The 17,479-nt window shown below is 34.0% G+C and overlaps 1 protein-coding gene across 1 annotated transcript in view; it reads left to right on the forward strand.

Annotated features, from left to right (window-relative positions):
- The window catches only part of LOC114034866 (serine/threonine-protein phosphatase 4 regulatory subunit 1-like), a 63,538-nt gene that overhangs the window by 30,477 nt on the left and 15,582 nt on the right, over positions 1 to 17,479 (forward strand). Inside the window, exons 3-11 of the mRNA XM_027850662.1 lie at positions 419 to 551; positions 931 to 1,037; positions 3,487 to 3,629; positions 4,779 to 4,925; positions 11,074 to 11,181; positions 11,992 to 12,057; positions 12,839 to 12,997; positions 14,245 to 14,411; positions 15,890 to 16,344. Coding sequence (XP_027706463.1) covers positions 419 to 551; positions 931 to 1,037; positions 3,487 to 3,629; positions 4,779 to 4,925; positions 11,074 to 11,181; positions 11,992 to 12,057; positions 12,839 to 12,997; positions 14,245 to 14,411; positions 15,890 to 16,344 — 1,485 coding nt within the window. The remainder of the gene's footprint in view (positions 1 to 418; positions 552 to 930; positions 1,038 to 3,486; positions 3,630 to 4,778; positions 4,926 to 11,073; positions 11,182 to 11,991; positions 12,058 to 12,838; positions 12,998 to 14,244; positions 14,412 to 15,889; positions 16,345 to 17,479) is intronic.

Consider the following 17,479-nt stretch of genomic DNA (forward strand, 5'->3'; position numbering starts at 1 on the left):
TAGTATATAGGATTGGTGTTCAGGAGAGAGATTGGGCCTAGTCTTTTTAGATTTGGGAATTCCTTACACAGAAATGATGAGAGTAGATGATATTAACAAAGGAGCAGTTAGAGACTGAAGAGGCCCCAACATAACTTTGTGGGGAGGGAGGCAGCCCACATTTGGTAAGTCGGAGGAGGAGGAGGAGGAGGATGAATCAGGGCAGGTCAGACAGGTAGAAAGAACAAGTAGCACCATGAAAGCCTGGGGAGAAGAGGGTATGCTGAAATGTCCACAGCTGCAGCCACTGTGGGACTTGTCCAGGGTCATCCTGACTACAGAGTGGGGGCTCTTTTCACTTTTTCGCTTGACCATACTGCCTATATTTTCTTGTATGGTTGATAAACAAATGTTTTGTTCTTTTTTCTCTCCCTTTAAGTTGGGTTTGAAGATTATGGGCCAGATTGTGATAGCATGAGGATAACTGCCTTCTTGGACATTCCGGGACAAGATAATTTGACCCCGCTAGCGAGATTGGAAAAGTATGCCTTTAGTGATAACATCTTTAATCGGTAAGAATCCCACTAGAAGTGGGGTGGGAAGGAGAGGACTGGGGATGTGTGCAGGGGGAGTGCATTGTTTCATTTTACTGTGTTTAATTTCTCTTTTACTCATTTCATTTAATTGTGTATTTTCTTGTGTTTGTTTTTCACTTAATTACCTAGTAAGATAGGAGGTAAAAAGTGGCAGAATTTAATGGTGTCTAGATAATTAGAATTGCTAAGTAGATTTTTAAAAAGTTTTTAGAAAAGTAAAACAAATTGTTTAATTGAGATTAAAGTATCTTAAAAATGGTATTTGTTCTTTCCTTTTACTTTAGTTTGATAAATATTTATGTCAGAATGATGTTTTGTTCATTTATGATATTGATCTATTATATTCCCTCCTTAGGCAGATTATTGCTAGAGGACTGTTGGATGTCTTCCGGAACTTCAGTAACAATGAGGAAGATTTCTTGACTGTAATGGAGATAGTGGTCAGACTGTCAGAAGATGCAGGTTTGTGAAACTATATGCAATTTCAGCTTATTTGAAAAGAATTGTAGACTAACCACATTTTTATTCTTATTTTGAAAATTATGCTTATTAGTTTTAAATTATTCAGAACCTTTAGGCAATCATTAAATTAGACCCTGAAAACTAGAATCATAGGGTCATTGAGCAAGAGCTGGAAGGGAACTCAGAAAACATCTATTCCAACCCCACTTATTTTACAGGTGAGGAAATTAAGGCCCAGGGAGATTGTGATTTGGCTTTACTTTTCTGCCATTAATTAATTTCAAAAATAACACTGAGGATCTTATCTGAATTTGATTAATAGTACTGATTTTCAGAAAATAATAAATGACAAATAATGTTGCCATTTGCCAAGGCACATAGGTTTTGTTTTGTTTGTTCATTTGTTGGTGAATTTGCTAAACTGTTATTAAGCAATAAGGACACAAAACAAAGTTCAAGGTCTATTGGACTTGATTTTTATGATTTACCTATTTTAGTTTGACCTGCAACATTTGAAGGTAAATCTAGGTGGGATTTTCACCCCATGTATATAGTAAAAAGAAAATGAACTCTATTTAGAAAGAATTGTTTCTTAAATCTATATGGTTTGATTTTATTCCCTGAAAAATTGTCAAAATGATCAAGTGTTCTTGCCATTGATGCAGTAATATTCATCTTCTCTTGGAATGAGTCCTGCTTTAGAATTTAACTAGTTTGCCCTGAAGCATCCAAATAAGGTTTCTATTCCTTATCTTATTTGAATGCTTCAGGGATCTGTGGGTATTCTTTTCACTAATTTACATTAAAAACTTCACCTTGACTTAGTAGATAAGTCTTAGCAGATTGCTGTGACCAAAACATTCATTGTCCTATGACCAGTCAAGGTGGTGAACCTTTATGAGTTTTTGCTATGCTGATCTTCAGGCTACATAGTAGATCACTAAGCCTATTTCAGCTTGCACTGGCATAACTTCTGAGAATCTCCAGGGTCATCTCCATGCCTTGATAACTCAGAGGAAGAGGATTTGAAGGGGAAAGTGCCAGTCATGTGCCAGGTACTGTAAGAAGCGCTGGGGATACAAAAAGCAAGACAGTCCCTCAGAGAGTTTACATTACACTGAGGTGACATAAGGTTCAGAGATATGCAAATGTAGTATTTATAGAAAATAAATGCAAAGTAGTAGGAAGAAGGAATACTAAAAAGCAGGGGAGGAGGAGTCTGGAAAGGCCTCTTGAAAGAGAGGGCATTTGATCTGAGCCTTGAAGGGAGAGAGGGGTAAGGGTTACTAGAGGTGGAGACAAGAAGTGACTTCCTGATGCTAAACAAATATGTGCCTGTTTCCCTCTACCATGTGCTTCTGCTTTAAGTCTTTCAGTGTCCTGGTTGCTATTATCTCCTGGGTCTGCAAAAGTTTACTCTCAAAATTTCTTCTTTCAGACCACCTGCAAGCATGTACAATTCCTATGTGCCTTTCCTTCAAGGCAGTCATTTCCAGTGTGCACAGGCTGCTTTCCTGCTTAGAATCAGTCCTATTCTGCTTCCTGCTATTTTGTCTTCTGAATAGGGAAAGTGAAAAGGAAATGAAAAATAAAAAACAGGGTTACCATGGCTGTCACGTGATTTAGTGATGTCACGTGATTTAGTGATCCCAGTTGTTAGGGTCAGCAATTGCTCAGTAAGGGGTAGACATGCCTACACACCATGGGTAGATGTCGCCGAGATGGCCTCTAAATAAAGGTTCATGTCCTATAATTTCATCAAGTTGATTGGAAAACTCCTCTAATTGAGTCTTAGATACTCTTGGTCAATCTGTTACCAAATTCCCCCCATTTAAATATTTGGATACTAGCAAATCCAACTTGAGTCTTTAGGGCATATTGGTAGAAGTTCCCAAGTTTAGATATACATTTAAAAGATTTAATTTGATAGTTTAAAACTTTAAATGGATTCTCTTTTAAATGAGTTACCATTTATGATGCCTTTACAATTAATAGAACTGTAAATTGTATTTTTAGTGTGTTGCCTTGAAAATAACTGGGATTCATAAATTGTGAGAGGATATATTTTATGTTAAAAATCTTTAATATCTACATTCTTTTAGGAATTGTACAGTAATCTATAGATCTTACACATGTACAGTTAGTTGTATTGTTTGTTTGGATGCTGTTGCAGTGTGTTGCATATTGTCTCCTATTTTGATTTTTTTATACCTTGAAACAGAGTTACCATTCTCTTTTCTGTTTGTATTTATATGATTCACCTAACTTTTAAGTCTTTCACTAGCACAAATACACTAAATGGACTATTATTTTTAAACTACAATGTCTCATTTTCTTGATAAAGTGTTTTAGGAAGAAAAGCTAGAAGTTCTAAATGTGTACTCTATCTAGGTCTTGTTTTATTCTAAAAATAAATTCCTTTTTTTTTTTTTTTGTTTCATTGCCACAGAGCCTACAGTTCGAACAGAGCTGATGGAACAAATACCTCCCATTGCCATTTTTTTGCAAGAAAGCCGACCAAACTTTCCATTGGCATTCTCTGAATATCTTATGCCCATTGTCGTGAGGTATCTCACAGATCCAAACAACCAGGTTTGAAAATTTTTGAGCCTTTCTTTTTGACAAATTCTGTATGGTTAGCAAAATTGTCTCTTATTTAATTATACTAAATTCTTTGAGAAGAATTGTGCTTTCTTTAACCCAATACAGTAGTTGGTAGTTTTTTAGTGTTAAGCCACTAAAGAATTAGTCATTCTATTTATTCAGAATCCTTCTAATTACTTGTGAAAATAGATGTTTTTAATAGGCTCCTTCTGACCTGCCTATTAAACACATGTATACATCACCATGTCTGTGAAAAACATCTTGATCTCACAGTTGCTTCAAGCTACTTTCATCCTGTGTTCTGAACCCCCTACCTTCATTCTTCCTTCACCCATTTATTCTTTAACCTTGTCATCTGGCTTCTGTCCTCACTATTCTATTGAAACTATCCTCAAAAGTGTGTTGGTTTGGGGGTGATTCATTACTGCATTCAAAATTGCCAAATCATACTCATAGAAATTAGGAGCTCAAGAGGACTTTGAGTCACCTCCAACCTCTTCATTTTATAAATTCGTTGGTCTTTCTCAGCCCTGATTTTCCCCGTGCCCTCTTTCGAATTTGAGATTATTAACCACCCTTTCCTTTTCTCCTTTGGCTTCTGTGACTTGTACTCCTGCCCCTTACTGCTCTTCCCTGGCTTCTTTTCTTCCTTCTGTCCTCTAACTATCTATTCTGAGGCAAAGCCCTCTATTCTTTTAACTTTCTTTTATGTTCTTTCTTTTGGGTAATTTATCACCCTCATGTCCTCATCTCTCACCACTATTCTCACATTTCCAGACTTAACTCCTCTCCTGAGTTCTAGCTGGACATCTCCAGCTGCCTGTAAGACAATTCTACCTTGATGTCCTGTCAGTATCTCAAACTTAAGTTAATACCAAATGAATTACTTTGTTCCTGCAAAGTAGTCTTTACATTCTAATTTCCCAACTTCTGTTAAGTTTCATCTGGGCTTGAAACCTTAAAGTTAACTTTGACCCTCTTTCTCTCACTTCCCCATGTCATTTGGTTACAAGTCTGTCTTGCTGATCTGGTATTGTTTCTAACTTTCTAAGTTAGGAGAGAAGGAGAAGAAAACCTTTTTTGAAACACTTTTATGTTTCTTTTCCCCCCCCCCCCCCCCTTTTTAAACCATTCCAGGTTAGGAAATCAAGTCAGGAAGTACTGTTAATTCTATTGGAACAGGATCTAATTTTTCAAAATGATATTGAAAACAAAGTCTGCCCAATACTACTGGACCTATCTGCTCCAGACAGTGATGATGAGTACAAAGCAGAAGCTGTGAATGTAAGTAAATTGTGGTAATACCTATTTCACATATTTATTTGGTAATTTGTATAAAATGACTGTTGCACATCTTGGAATATACTTTTTGGCTTAGTTAATATTTATCACGTTTTCAACAAGTAACATATCTTATAATTTGTGATTTTATTATTAAAAATTTGCATTTTGTTACTGAACATCTTTTTTTGGTTTGTTCTTGTTTGGGGGGGGTGTTTTTGTTTTGTTTTGTTTTGTTTTGTTTTTGAGGGGGGAGGTTGTGGCAGTAGCTCTTTAGTAAGGATGCCCAATCTGTTTGTGAGAAGAAAAACTTCATTGCCATTGAGCCTTGAATTCATACTGTAGGGTAGCCATCCTGATAGTAATATCAGAGGAGGGCAGTGTGGTGCTACTACCAGCTGTGTTGCCTTCTCTACCAGGAATGACAAGAAAGCTTGGAGAGAGGGAGCACAGTGTAGCATTGATCAGTTAAAAGTGCACCATATAAGATTCATATTCTCTTGGTAAATTCTAATTCACAAATTGCAGTCCCTTTGCCCTATGTAACATTGGTGTTTAAACCAGTTAAAGAAATAAAGCTAAAGAAAAATTGTGATAAATCTTATAAAATATCTACATCTGTATCTTGTGAGACAAGTTGATTATCAAACTCCATATATAATGAGTTAATTTTAAAACCTTTGAAAGGATAAAAGTTATATAAATTTAAGTTATTATTTAAGTTATATAGTTATTTTATTAAAATATAATTATGTAAGTTAAATGTTATAATGGTAACAACTATAATTGATAAAAAGGGAGGTCCTTGTTCTCTATATTTAAGAACAAGTGCCTTGTACAGTTATATATTTGATGCTTTCTTGAAGAAACTACCCATGGTTTTAGAGTTGTTCTTGAAGAACCAAAGAAAATCTTATTTATGAGTTCAATAAGATGCAAAGAAGAAAAATCTTTGCCAGATTTGAAGAGAAAGGATAATTTTGTTCAAGATTCTAAAATATTATGTGTCATGGAACAATAGCTCCGCTAAAATTTTGTATGTGGTAAAGCATATTCCAAAATCAGAATACTTGCCATGCATATGCTTTTTATGTTTATTTTCTCCAATGATAAGCTTAAGGACTAGCCTTTTTGACCAGTTTATATTTGTATATTCTATAAGTTTATAGAAGAGGATTAGTTTCAAGAAAAATTGATTATTTAGTTTAAATTCTCAGATATTGTATGAAATCCTTAGTTTTTTTGAAGCAATTAATTACATTGATTCTTCAAAATGAAACTAGATATTGCCATTTAGTAAGGGTATTTGGCATATGACTAATAAACCTCTTAGCCATTTAGCTCTCTCTTTCTTCTGTTTTGGAAGTCAAGCAGGTTTCCAGTGTGACATCTGATAAAGAGATGTCTTATCCTGAAGACTGACATAATAAAAAATAGGGTTCATAGCGTTCTCTCTATTTTGTTTTATTGCCAAATACCACATTATCCTCAGTAACTTTTTTTTAAACATGTAAGTATTAAAAAGATCTTAACAAGCTTGTAAAAATATTCCTTATATGAATCACTCATGGTATAATTAATTTAGCAGTTGTTTTGCTTGGTAAAAATATTATTTTAGCTATTTTATCCATATGTACAAGTTTATAAATATGACTGAACTGCATGTAAGATCATTTTAATACTGAACATATCTTTGCTTTTAAGATGGCTGGTGTAATAGGATTTTTTTGTTTGCTTGTTTTTTAACAGAGCTATTTGGCCTAATTACAGAAAGATTTAGCCTTGTGGAGGTCTTGTTTGGTGAAACTTGGATTGAGTGCTTGGAAGACCCACCATCTCCATCTTAGGCTACTTAAATCCTGTCTTTTCTTTAAGGCTTAATTCAAATGCCACATCATCCATATAGTCTTACTAGATTCCGCCAGTCAATAATGATCTTTCCCCATTTAGACTTAATATATCACTTGAATTGTACCTCTCATTTACTTAATGAACATCATTTTTTTGTTACAGTTATTTGCTAATAAATACCAAACATTAACCTCTACCTATAGCTAGCCTTCTAATAAATGTGTGGGTGTTGAAGTTTGTTACAGTCAATTCAGATGAAATCTTAACCTTGGAACTGTTAATCTAGGCTTGACAATATTAAGAAAGTGTTGTAGGGGAAGAGAACTCCTAGGGTAAATGGAAGGGAGGGATTTTCTTTTTTTCCTTATTTCATACATCTTTGCTTATCTCAGGAAGGCAAGGGTTTGTTTTTGTTTTAGCAACAGAATTGCCCCATTATCACTGAAGTTTTCTCCTTATATTAATATTAATCCTACGTGCCAATTTTTTACTTGTTATCAATTAGAAAATCAAGAAACATGAACATTTACATAAACAAAAAGAGGATTAGACATTGAAACTCTTGATCTATTACATAAATCATATATTTATATAAACTATACACAGATACAGTTTGTGTGTATGTGTCTGTAAAGTTAATGTGGTAGTTACCATACCCTGTCTTTATCCCCTTTCTGACCTTTCTTATTTGTATTTTTAAAGGTTTCATTTATACTTTTATTTTTCTTTACATCAGCATCATTACCTCTCTCTGACTGTCATCCCCAACTTCTCCACTTGCCCATAAAAGCCCTTTCTTGTAACAATTAACTATGATTAAACAAAATAAATTTGTGTTACTTTAGTTGTTCCTGAAAATGTATGCCTCATTTTACACTTATTGTCTCATACTTCTTCCCCAAGAAGTGGGAGACGTGTTTTATCATTAGTCATCTGAAGACATGATTAGTCATTTCACTGATCATAGTTTTATAGTCTTTTAAAAAATAAATTTTTTATTATGGATTTGAGAGTCAACAGAATATAAACATTTCTGTATATACAAAGGACAGAAAAGAAGTTTTCTTATGAAACTGAATTTACTGTGTACAGTTTGGTCTTTTAAAGTATACATTATTTTAATAGGCTTTACTTGTCTGTTTCCCCTTTTAAACTTCTGCTCTCTTCTGTGTAATTTTAAGTGTTTCGTTGAGGCTTTTTAATTTTTTTTTTTTTGGCATCACCATCCCTTTGTCTCACCACTCTACCCTCCTTCTCAATTAAAAGTCCTTCTTTGTAACAAATAAGTATAATCAGTCTATACTGTTTTTGCCTTGCCTAAAAATTCAAGTCTCATTGTGCCACTTATACATCACCCCCCCACCAAGAGGTGGGAGGTATACCTTGTCTTCTAAAGCTATAGTTATTCATTGCATTGATCAGAAGTCTAAAGTCTTTAAAAATTCTTCTCCTTTAGAGTGTTGTTGATAGTGTATAAAATTTTTCTCTTGCTTGCTTATTTTACTCTGCATTTATTTATATACAAGCCTTCCCAGATTTATCTGAATGTTTCTTTTGCTATTTCTGAAGGAACTTGTTTTTCATCTCATTCATATACCATAATTCATCCAGTCTTTTCCCAGTTGATGGACACCAACTTTGTTTCCAGTTTTTTGCTAACAACAAAGAGTACTACTATAAATATTTTTAGTACATATAGGTAATTTCACTTTATCTGTAATCTCTTTAGGAGTATTAGACCCACAGTGGTATCCTTGGGTCAAAGGATATATATAGTTGGGTGACTTTATATGTATCGTTCTAAATTGCTTTCCACAATGATTGGACTGATTCACAGCTCCAAAATTTTTTATGATATTAATTAAAGGTTCCTCTGTGCATATACTGTGTAGGGGTTTTTTAGCATAAAGGAGTATTGTACTTTGTCAAAGGCTTTTTTTATGATCAATTATGCTGATTGTTTTCCTAACTTTTTTTATTATTGTTTTTTAGCATTCTTTTTTTTAAAATTTGAATTCCAGATTCTCTTCTTCTTACTCCTCCCCCAGCCACTAATAAGGCAAACAATATGATGTCAATTATACATGCAAAATTGTGTAAAATATATTTCTATATTAGCCATTTTTTTTGAAGCAAGAAAAATAAACGAAGTAAGGAAATTATACTTCAATTTGCAATGAGTTCATAATTTCTTTTTTCATCATGAGACTTTGGAATTATCCTGAGTCATTGTATTGATCAAAGTAGCTAAGTCTTTTGCAATTTATCATCATTAAAGTATTGGTGCTTTAGCTTTTTATTTTAATTATGTGTGTGTGTTTCTATTTCTAGTGTCTTTTGTATACAATAAATTGTTGGATTCTGATTTCTAATCCATTCTACTATTCACTTCTATTTTATGAGTTAGCTCATCCCATTTAAATCACAATAACAATTACAAACTATGTATTTCCTTCCATCCTGTTTTTTTCTGTTTATCTTGTACCACCTCAAAAGTCTGCCTCCCTTAATCCATTGTTCCTTTATCATCCCCATTCCCACCCCCCATACCTCGTATACCCGTCCCCTCCTATTTCCCTAGTGGGTAAGATAGATCCTATACCAAACTGAATGTGTGTATATATGTGTGTATATATTTATGTATTTATATATATATATTTATTTTTCCCCCCTCTTTGAACCAATTCAAATAAGAGTAAGGTTCAAGCATTGCCTATCACACCCATTTTCTCCTCTGTTATAAAACCTTTTTGTCATATGCCTCTTTTACATGAGAAAATTTTCCCATTCTACCTGTCCCTTTCCCCTTCTCCCAGTGCATCTCTTTTTCTCACCCCTTCAGTTCTATTTTTGGAGGTCATCCCAGCATAATCAACTCATATCCGTACCTTCTTTTTAATTTTCCTAATAATGATAAGGTTATTAGGAGTTACATATATCATCTTCCCACAAATGAATATAAACAGTTCAACTTTGAGTCGCTTATGATTACTCTTTCATATTTGCCTTTTTATGATTCACTTGCCTCTTACCATATTTCACTGCATATTCCTCACACCTCTTTTGTTTTTGTTTTGTTTTTAGAATTTAGAACAAGATACACAGTTCTACATAGATAAAGTGTAATTGTTCTTGCAGGCAGAAAAGTTGTTTGCATTCTGAAATTTTAATTAATGGTTTTTTTCTCAACAGATTTTCATATTGTCTTCTTGATGTTAAAACTTTTTTATGTTTAAGCTAGTTTTTTAAAATTAATTTGTGTGGTTACACATTATAGAGAATAATAGTTAACTCTGATGAAATATGTAAAAAGTTATGTCATAAAAACAGTCCCCAGAGTCCAAATAGTATTTCTTGTTATAAAGCTACTGGATTTATAATGCTCTTAGTTTTTGAGCATCTTGAAGCTATAGTGGAATAAGTTTGAGTGAGTGTGGCTGAAGGGGAGGGACAAATATGTTTGTTTTTTAGTCTTCTCGTTCTTTTTTCTTTGCAAATAAAGAACTTGTGATTTTCAAATAATGCTTTGAGTATACCACCTTTACCGCCTTAAATATTTTACTTGAGGTATCTTTAGCCAAAAGATCATAGGATTTAGATCTAGAAGGAACTGTAGACATTATCCAGTACAGCTCTCTCAGGGAACTGAGGTGGAGAGAAGTTAAGCCACTGCTGCAGTGTCACATAAGTAGTAAGAGAAGTGGAACTTGAAACCAGGTCGTCTCACTCCAAGTCCAGTGCTCTTTTCTACTATATTATGGCAGCTCTAGATAAGAAAACTTTAGGACAAAAAATTTGTGTTCTCTAAGTTTTAAAAAGGTGAGGACTGTACTCATTTCTGCAGACATTATTCATTTATTTGATTTGCATGTGATTTTTTCTGTCATAAGGTATAAATATATAGTTGTTTAAAAATAAAATGGGGTGTAAAACTAAAAAATTACAAGTTAGGCCTTTTTTTACTTTGTTCAGACATCATGTAGAAATTTGGGAATATTAAAATACAGTACTAGGTCTGGAGTCAGAAGACATTAAATCCCTGTTTTGCCACATAACTGCTTGTATGATCTTGGGCTTGTCACCTGACCTTTCCGGACCTTGGTTTCCTGATCTATAAAATAAGAGGTTTAGACCATAAAACATTCCTTCTAGCTCTAAAAATATTATGATTAAAAAGTAGGTTGGGAAGATCTTTAGTTTTAGTTCGATTCCATAATTTAACTATTGTATTTGTAGTGTTTATGGGTTAGTAGGTATACATTGGTTTTTCAAGTGACTTTTGTTTTATTATTTTTTACAGATAATCTGCAAAATGGCTTCAATGCTAAGCAGAAGCACAGTTGAACACCTGCTGCTTCCTCGATTTTGTGAATTGTGTGGTGATGGGAAGCTCTTTCAAGTTCGCAAGGTTGAAATATCTAGTTTCAAATATAATATGGATTAGATTTCAAATTAAATTATTCTACAATTTCTTGACTAGATAGAAATGATCTGGTTTAAAAACAGATTCATCCTTTAATAGAATGCATAAACTATGTTTTATAAGTTTTCATTGTAAATTCATAGAAATAGCAAGATGCCATTTTATGTGCATAGATGAGATCATTGTTTGAGGGCAAACTGAAAGCAGTTTGTGAAAAGGGGTTTGAATTAGGTGTTATTGCATTCGCTGTATCCTATGATGGACAGGAGCAGCCTAAGCATAATCTGTTTCTAGATATCTGGAGATCTCTAGTAATCTGTTTCTGTGTTCTTAGCCCATAGACTCCTGCCCCATACCTTCTTCAGGAAAACTATGTCTCTTCTCTGGATCTTGAACCAGTCTCTTCAAATCCACATCCCTGTTTAATCAGTAGGGCCATTGGATTCACCATGTGTAGGGAACATAAGGGCTATATTTTGTCATTATTGATGGCAATGCACATTTATGCATGTGAGACTTGATGTGGAGAAAAAAGATTATATTTTTACAAGTCATCTTATTCTTTGATGTGCTTTTTTTTTTTTTTTTTTTTCGGTGGAGGTGGGAAGTTATAAATTAGGAATATCTACTATGTCCCTGTGGATACTCATGTTCTTGTTAGCTGACTGACAGAAAAAACATACTCTTATTTATAGTTTCTGCTTGCTTGTTTGCAGATTTTTCTTTTAAGGACCAACGAAAGTACACTCCAGCCAGCTAAAAGTAACAGGTACTAATACCTTTTCCCTACCTCAGGTCTGTGCTACAAATTTTGGGGATGTCTGTAATGCTGTTGGACAAGAAGCTACTGAGAAATTTTTGGTATGTGACATTTAAATAAAAGTAATTTCTAATTTAAAATAAATTTTATATTTATGTTGAACTTAATATGGAATGAACATTTAATTTTAAATCCTAAATGGACATTTATCAATTTAAAAAATTAATATTTTCACAAGCATTTGGTTACTGGTAAGTAGAATATATGCATCTTGATGGCATGGACAGTCTTACCTTTGTAATTGTACCCTCAGCACTTAGAATAGTGCCTAATAGTGCTTGGTAGTTGATTGAGTAAAAGTAAAAGAAACACCACGTAGTAGAATTTAACATTGAGTGAATGGAATCCTTCACATTTCAAATTATTGTTAATTTTTTTCTTTTCTTTTTATCTAGAGAAGCTTATTTGTGTTTTGTTTTAAAGTCAGGGAATAACCTTGCTGCCCTAACTTTGAATACAGTGTATAAAAGTTTTCTTTGTATCAAACATAATTGATAGAAGCATAGCAATGGACAGCATATTAATCCCTCCATAAGTGAGCATCATTTCCATGGTTAAATTTATTTCAGTATGATAGTTAGGAGGCTGAAAAATGCTGCTCAACAAATAATCATCGTGGATATTTTTAAAGGTTTTTTTTTTTCTGATAAGCTTAGACAAATCATGACTGAAATTAGTAATGAGAATTTATTCAAAATTGTTTTTAATGATATTTTGTTGTTTTCTTTGCAATGAATTTTTAATTTAAGAGGCAGAAATAAATGTAAGCAATCTCTTGCAATAAAGTAAATTTGAGTGTTTCTGTTCTATTTGTTCTGGTAGATCCCAAAGTTTTTTGAACTCTGCTCTGATAGTGTTTGGGGAATGCGGAAAGCTTGTGCTGAATGCTTTATGGCTGTATCCTACACCACTTCATCTGAAGTTCGAAGAACCAAACTATCTCCTCTCTTTATCAATCTTATCAGTGACCCTTGTAGATGGGTAAGTTGAAAGAACCACAGAATAACATGGTTAAAATATTATATAAATATTTGACTTATGTCTTTCATGACTAAAAACTAACCAGAAGTTAATAGGTCTTCAATTTGGCTTCCAAATTCATGGCTATGACTTTTGTATTTTGGGAAATTGAACCATATATCTTATTTCAGAAAAAAATGTCACATTCCCACAAAAAAAGATTATACTTTAATGGTAATGGCACTCTTACTGTTGGCTTGCTTTCTACTTGATTTAAAGTTAGCCTTTTGAGTGTAGTAGAGGGAATACTTTGCTACCTTTTAAAAATCTGTAAGCAAATTTCAACTCAGCATAGTGAAGAGCAACCTTTTCCTCCTTCCAGTTTTTTTTCAGTTTATCTCATTCCTAGCAGGACATACACATGTCCTTGGTGAGGATTTGTTATTGTTACTTCTTATTTTGAAAGCAAATAGAAAGAAACAATAGATTATCTCTTAGTATTATCCCCTTGAATGATGGAGTATGCTAGGTGTTTCTACTGCATTCCTTTACCAGTAAAGGAATTTAGGACATTTTTTAGGCCATAAATGACCTAAAGCCAAAAGGGTTTTTATTCACAGGTAACCATGCATGCATAGGCTGATACATACACACTCCATCCATCTTTGTATGTATCCATATGTGTGTGTCCTTCGGTGTCGTGAGTGTGTGTGTGTGTGTGTGTATGTGTCTTTCCCTTTCATTATATCTCTCCAAAATGTCCTAATAGAATAGATCTGGAGACCTTTAGTTCTAGTCCTGATTCTGCCATCCATTAAGTGATTTGAGGACAAAACATTTCATTTCCCTGAACCCAGTTTACTTATCTTGTAAAATGTGAGGTTTGGACAAAGTGACCTGTAAGGTCCTTTCTTTCTAGCTCTAAGATACTACAAAAATAAATTTCAGAAGGAAATGAAAATATTAGTTAAGAACTAATATAACTTTGTTATAGCGAAAGTTTACTGATAGCTGTTATGTTAGAGATCTTGGGACATGAGGAAATCAAGAATCAAGGTATAAAATTGTTTTAGTTTTTTTGCCTTGCACCCAAAGGAATAAGAATTGAACTACTTATTTCACATTGGATGATTTAGGGACCACTTGCCCTATCCGTATAAAAAATGTTAAATTTAATTGAATGAATCTGATAGGATCCCTAAGCAAGGATGTCCGACATGCAACAAGGAAATCACATTTGTTTCATTTTCTCATTTATCTTGTTACAGGTACGTCAGGCTGCTTTTCAGTCTCTTGGTCCATTTATTTCTACCTTTGCAAATCCTTCTAGTGCTGGTCTTTATATTCGAGAAGACGGAACCCTAAGTATCCGACCACCAGCACAGGATGTAACTCCCAGCTCCACAAGCAGTTGTGTCAATATTACATCATCTTGGTAAGCCTGAAGCAAAAAAACAATTATCACCTCAGGTTTATTTTCTGTGACATTATATGTAAAATGGATAATTTGAGCTTTAATTATTTAAGGAAGTGTATTAATTTTAGTGAGATAACAATGTGTCTGGGTGCATAAAGAGTTGCCCCCGCAGTCAGGAAAACCTGTGTTCAAGTCCCACTTCTGCCTGTGTGACATACATACTGGTTGTGAGATCCTGGGCAAGTCACTTAACCTCTTAAGTGTTCCAGGCAATTCTTTAAGACTTTCAGTTGCATGTTAGGAGCATTGGTAGAGGGAATTCCTCACTGGGAGCTTGCTACCAATGAAATCACAAGTCCGGTTAAAAAAAAAAAATGTATATATATATGTATATAGTAAAGCTTTTAAAACAAGACTACTTTACTATAAGTAACATAGTGATTACATATTTGAAAGTTTACTTGAAATAGTCGTTGAGATGAGAGTTGAAATAATTTAGAAAGATATTGTCCCCTTTACCTTTTAGTTATAGGAAATTGTATAGATAATATGAACACAATGTTAAGAGCCCCAAACATCTTGGAACGTTGTAATATATAATATGTAATATGTAACATGTCTTTTGTGTACAAAGGTGACTTTTCAAATTAGATAACTTAGCAGGCTGCTTACCTACTTATGATGGATTATTACACTTGTATCTGTTTTGCAGATAGTGGTGGTGGATTGTTATTGATTTATTTATTCATGATTTTGCATCCTATCCCTCATATTACTATAGGCAGACACTTGTAAGATGACTTACTACCTGGAGTTATAGATAAAGGCTGTGAATGTAAGCTTTATAGAAAAATTAATATATAACTACCTCTCCAATAATTATTTTAATGTAGGATAGAGTTATGTCATTATTCCAAAGATCTGTGATTTCATTGGTGAGGGAACTCCCTCCCTCAAGTTGTCATCCATCTGTAACTTACTTAGTAAGTCTTAGGGATTTGCCTGAGGTGCAAAGAGGTTAAAACCATTGCCCATGGTTAAGTAAGTTTCAAAGGTGGGATTTGTATCTAGGTTTTCCTGTCTGCAAGTATGGCATTCTACCCACTCTTCCCTGCCCTCTCTTTCTAATGAGAATACAGAATAATTGAAATGCAAAGATAATCCAGGATTATTTTAGACAAAACTTTCATCCCTTTTCTTCTCTAATCTTTTGTACCAAGAGGACCTAGCAGCATGATTGACTATTTAGAGCTTCAATTTTAATACATATTTTAAATGTATTTAATATGCTTAATAGTTTATGTATGTGTGTGTATCTTCCCCCTCTTCCTACCCCAAAGAGATCCAGCGGTGGAATGGGGAAGAGAGCTAAGGGAAGTAAGACAGGTTTTAGTGGATAGACATTTCACTGCTACCAGAGCCATATACTTTACAGAGTGTTAAGTTGTTTGTTTGTTTGTTTGTTTTTCCCTCGCCCCACTCCCACATTTTCCTAGTTCAGGAAATCCTGAACATATGAAACCAGATCCACTGACTGAAGGAACATCAGTTGAAACTAGTAATTTCCTGCATGTTGAAAATTCACACGTAAGTGGAATGGAAAAGAGAATGACCTGCCCTGCTAGCGATGAAGAAGGGTTGATTCGGAGCTGTCCGAGTGACAGTTCTTATGCAGTCAAGGATGCTAATGATAGTCAAGTAAACAACTGCCAGGGCGTGAAGAAAGCTTGTTCAGGAAGTTCTGAGGACTTATTCAATAATTTTCTTTACTGGCGCACGCCTCTCCCGGATATCAGCCAGGATTTAGAAATGCTTCAAACCAAGACTGAACAGCAGGAAGAAGGATGCTGCATACCAGACACTGTGTGTAAGAACTGTGTTGCCAGTAGTGAAATTAAAAAAGTATTGGAAAGTTTGCAGGAACATATGATGAATGATCCAGATGTCCAAGGTATAAGTCAGTAATTGTGATTTTGTCTGTATGGAATGTGTGAGTACATCTTCCTCCTTCGTGTGTGTGTGTGTGTGTGTAGGTGAGGTGAAATTTGCTCAAACTAATTACTGCCTGGAAAGTGTGATGTCTGTGGGTATCCCAGTACGTAAGAGGATATACATGCATTCAATTCGAAGTCAGTTTTAAGTGTAAAAGCATATATGTGTGATGGTACTACTACAAAGTTTCTAGTTTTAATAGTACATTGATCATTATAAAGAGATGTACAACTATTGCATGCTGATTCTGTGTCCCCTTTTATGAATGATGTTTCTATTCATTGTTGGAATTAGGGAATAAATCTTGCAGTCTACATGTTCACTATCAAAACTCTCTCCATTGTCTAAATAATTTAGTATTTGTATTCTTGTTTGGATTAGAGAAATCTGAAAAAAAAAATCCAGCAATTTATTTGTGTAGAAAGAAGAAGGGAATTTTTTTTGGTGTGGTTTTAGGGGCCTATTATGAGAATTCATGTACAGATTTCTTCCTTTTTCTCAGATTTATAAAGGAAATAAACTAAATATAGTATATCACCTTTAACTAAAGAAATATCATTGAAAAATGTATCTGTTTTGTAAATCTGTGGATCTGTTGAATAAACATAGAAGAAAACAATTTCTTTTCACACAACAGTACTTTTAAACGACCATTGTGGATAGAGTGCCGATGTCAGAACCAGGGTGACCTGAATTCAAGTCTTCATCCTAGTTGTGTGACCTGGACAAGTCACTTAGCTTCTCACTGCTCTAGGCAGCTCTCAAAGCTAGAGTTGCAAAGAAGGTGCCAACCTACATGGAGAAGAAATTTCCTCATTGAGAAATTCTCTTTTCCAACGAAACCAGTATCATTACCAGTACCTATCCCTACATATTTTGACCAAAAAAATTGCATAAAATAAAATTTAAAAAGAACATTCTGTAACTTAGAGGAATTAGCAAATAGTTTTTGTGTGTATGTACAGAAAGTTGTGTAAAACATTTTGATTTTGTTGGATAAAATGTGTGTAGGTAGATAGTCATTATTCTGATCTTACTTTCAAGAATGACAATGGGCAAGTCAGTAAATTTTTTAGTGTCAGATTCCTCATTTT

The sequence above is a fragment of the Vombatus ursinus genome, unplaced genomic scaffold (assembly GCF_900497805.2).
Source record: "Vombatus ursinus unplaced genomic scaffold, bare-nosed wombat genome assembly UNPS02000580.1, whole genome shotgun sequence".
In the NCBI taxonomy this organism is placed as follows: Eukaryota; Metazoa; Chordata; class Mammalia; order Diprotodontia; family Vombatidae; genus Vombatus; species Vombatus ursinus.